This window comes from Mandrillus leucophaeus, unplaced genomic scaffold (assembly GCF_000951045.1).
Source record: "Mandrillus leucophaeus isolate KB7577 unplaced genomic scaffold, Mleu.le_1.0 Scaffold88, whole genome shotgun sequence".
Lineage (NCBI taxonomy): Eukaryota > Metazoa > Chordata > Mammalia > Primates > Cercopithecidae > Mandrillus > Mandrillus leucophaeus.
The window spans coordinates 3,455,015-3,457,851 of record NW_012109585.1 but is presented as its reverse complement, the minus strand read 5'-3'; the positions used below and the strand labels follow the sequence as shown (position 1 = coordinate 3,457,851).

At 38.2% G+C, this 2,837-nt stretch overlaps 1 protein-coding gene across 2 annotated transcripts in view; it reads left to right on the top strand.

The window, feature by feature from the left end:
* The window catches only part of DDX46 (DEAD (Asp-Glu-Ala-Asp) box polypeptide 46), a 74,795-nt gene that overhangs the window by 52,203 nt on the left and 19,755 nt on the right, over positions 1–2,837 (top strand). For both annotated transcript variants that reach the window (XM_011969206.1, XM_011969205.1), the window contains exon 16: positions 1,052–1,245. In XM_011969206.1, the coding sequence (XP_011824596.1) occupies positions 1,052–1,245 (194 nt within the window). The remainder of the gene's footprint in view (positions 1–1,051; positions 1,246–2,837) is intronic.

The window sequence follows — 2,837 nt, the reverse complement described above, 5'->3', positions numbered from 1 at the left end:
CCCCGCCTCCCGGGTTCACGCCATTCTCCTGCCTCAGCCTCCCGAGTAGCTGGGACTACAGGTGCCCGCCACCTCGCCCGGCTAATTTTTTTTTTTGTATTTTAGTAGAGACGGGGTTTCACCGTGTTAGCCAGGATGGTCTCGATCTCCTGAACTCGTGGTCCGCCCGTCTCGGCCTCCCAAAGTGCTGGGATTACAGGCTTGAGCCACCGCGCCTGGCCCATTTGGGTACTTTTAAACCAGTATTCCTCAAACTTTAATTTGCGTATGATAATCACGTAAGGATTTTTTAAAATGCAGATTTTGATTTAGTAGTTTGGAGTATAACCCTAGATTCTGCATTTCCTTTTTTTTTTTTTTTTTTTCTGAGACAGAGTCTTTCTCTGTCGCCCAGGCTGGAGTGCAGTGGCATGATCTCGGCTCATGGCAACCTCAGCCTCCCGAGTAGCTGGGATTACAGGCATGTGCCACCACGCCCGGCTTTTATTTGTGTGTGTGTTTTTAGTAGAGACGGGGTTTCACCATGTTGTCCAGGCTGGTCTCGAGCTCCTGACCTCATGATCCGCCTGCCTTGGCCTCTCAAAGTGCTGGGATTACAGGCATAAACCACCACACCTGGCCTAGATTCTGCATTTCTAACAAGCTCCCAGGTGATGCTGCTCTGGTCCTTGGACAAAACTGAGTAACAGGGCTCTAAATAACCTACAGGAAAAGGAGAAATATCTAACTCTTACCGATATAGGCTGAATGTTTCTGCCTTTTCTCCCTTTGGCTCCCAAACAGGTTTAAGTCAATTTCTGATACTGGGCCTTTGCAAATATAAACCTTATGTAGAAGAAAGAGGGCAATACAAGACCACTGTTGAAATATTCATTAATGAGTTAATAGCAATAACCTTTAATCTTGCCGTTAAATTTTCTTAGTGTTTTATTTTCTGTATTTTAGGAGTTGGATGTGTCAATTTGTTCTTCGCTGTGAGTTTAGATTCTTGGTCAGAAGAGACGGAATATTTAATTTGAACATGTTTTACAGCTCTTTAATTTACTTGCAGGCATTGATCAATATGACAGAGATAGCATCATAAATGACTTTAAGAATGGGACCTGCAAACTTCTTGTGGCTACTTCTGTTGCTGCCCGAGGTCTAGATGTGAAACATCTGATTCTTGTAGTAAATTATAGCTGCCCCAACCATTATGAGGATTATGTACACAGAGCAGGGCGGACTGGAAGAGCAGGCAACAAGGTAAAAATAAGTTTTTTATAGTTGATCTTCATTATATTAAAATACAAGTGTTTCTTTAGTATTTCAAGGAGTAGATAATAGGAGTTATGGAGACGTTTTGAAAATCTTTAATCCACATAGTGTGAAGAGTGGTTGATGTTAATAATTTAGATACATGTGCAGGTCTAAGTATTGTTCAGATTATCAGACACCTAGCTGCTCTTTATAGGCGGATCCTGTTAACAGTTTGTCTCCCCTTTTAGATTTTTCCCCTCATGCCTAGAAATTTGTATACAGATGTTCCTTGATTTATGATGGGGTTACAATGTCCCGATAAACCCATCATAAGTTGAAAATGCATTTAATATACCTGACCTACTAAACATCATAGTAGTCTAGCCTACCTTCAGCATGCTCAGAACACTTATATTAGCTTACACTTGGGCATAATCATCTAACACAAAGCCTATTTTATAATAAAGTTTTGAATATCTCATGTAATTTACTAAATACTGGAAGTGAAAAACAATGGTTGTATAGGTACTCAAAGTACAATTTCTACTGAATGCGTATCACTTTTGCATCATGGTAAAGTTGAAAAATTATAAATTGAATCATTGTAAGTCAGGGACCATCTGTATACACAGACACATAAATGTTTATACTTCAGGAACATTTTTAAAAAAACATGGGATCATAAAATATACCCCTCTCCACACCTACCAATTTCTCCTACTCCCCTCTTTACCTCCCTGTCATTCATACGAATATATATTACTTGCTTTTTTGACTCACCTGTATTCTAGAAACTGTATAGGTCTAACTCATTCCTTCTAGAGGCAGCAGACTATTCTGTTGTTGGAGACATTGATTATGATATATTTAATTTTCTAACCCTGTACATTGCATAATAAAGCAATAAATAATATTTATATGTCATAGCTTACATTAATGGATGACGTATTATCTGCCATATATAATGTCATTTTAAGTGTTTTACATATATAATGTCATTTTATCCTTACATATATAATGTCATTTTATCCTTAGAACTGTTTAAGTGTTTTACATATATAATGTCATTTTATCCTTAAAACTTTGCTTTGAGGTAGATGATACTACTCTATTTTATAGATGAGAAAAATTCTTGCAAATAGAATTTAGCTCACCTGCTTATACACATTTAATAAGTAGTGATGGCATTTATTCTTTTAACCTATTGGGAGGAGTCAAGAATATTTTTTTGTGAAGGGCCATGTATTAAAAATTATAACCTATTTGGGCTCTGTTGCATATTCTTTTCTTTCTCTCTCCTTCTCTATGTACATGTGTGTTATTGTGTGTATGTTCATAACCCTATAAAACTGTAAATACTTGTGGCCCTGTAGCAGTACAAAAACAGACCATGGGTCAAAGGCGGTGGCTATTTAGACATTTCTGAATTAAAATCTTAAACCATGTTTTAAAATTCATAACAGTTGGCTGGGCACGGTGGCTCACGCCTGTAATCCCAGCACTTTGGGAGGCCAAAGCGGGTGGATCAGCTGAGGTCGGGAGTTTGAGACCAGCCTGACCAACATGGAGAAACCCTGTCTCTACCAAAAAAAAAAAAA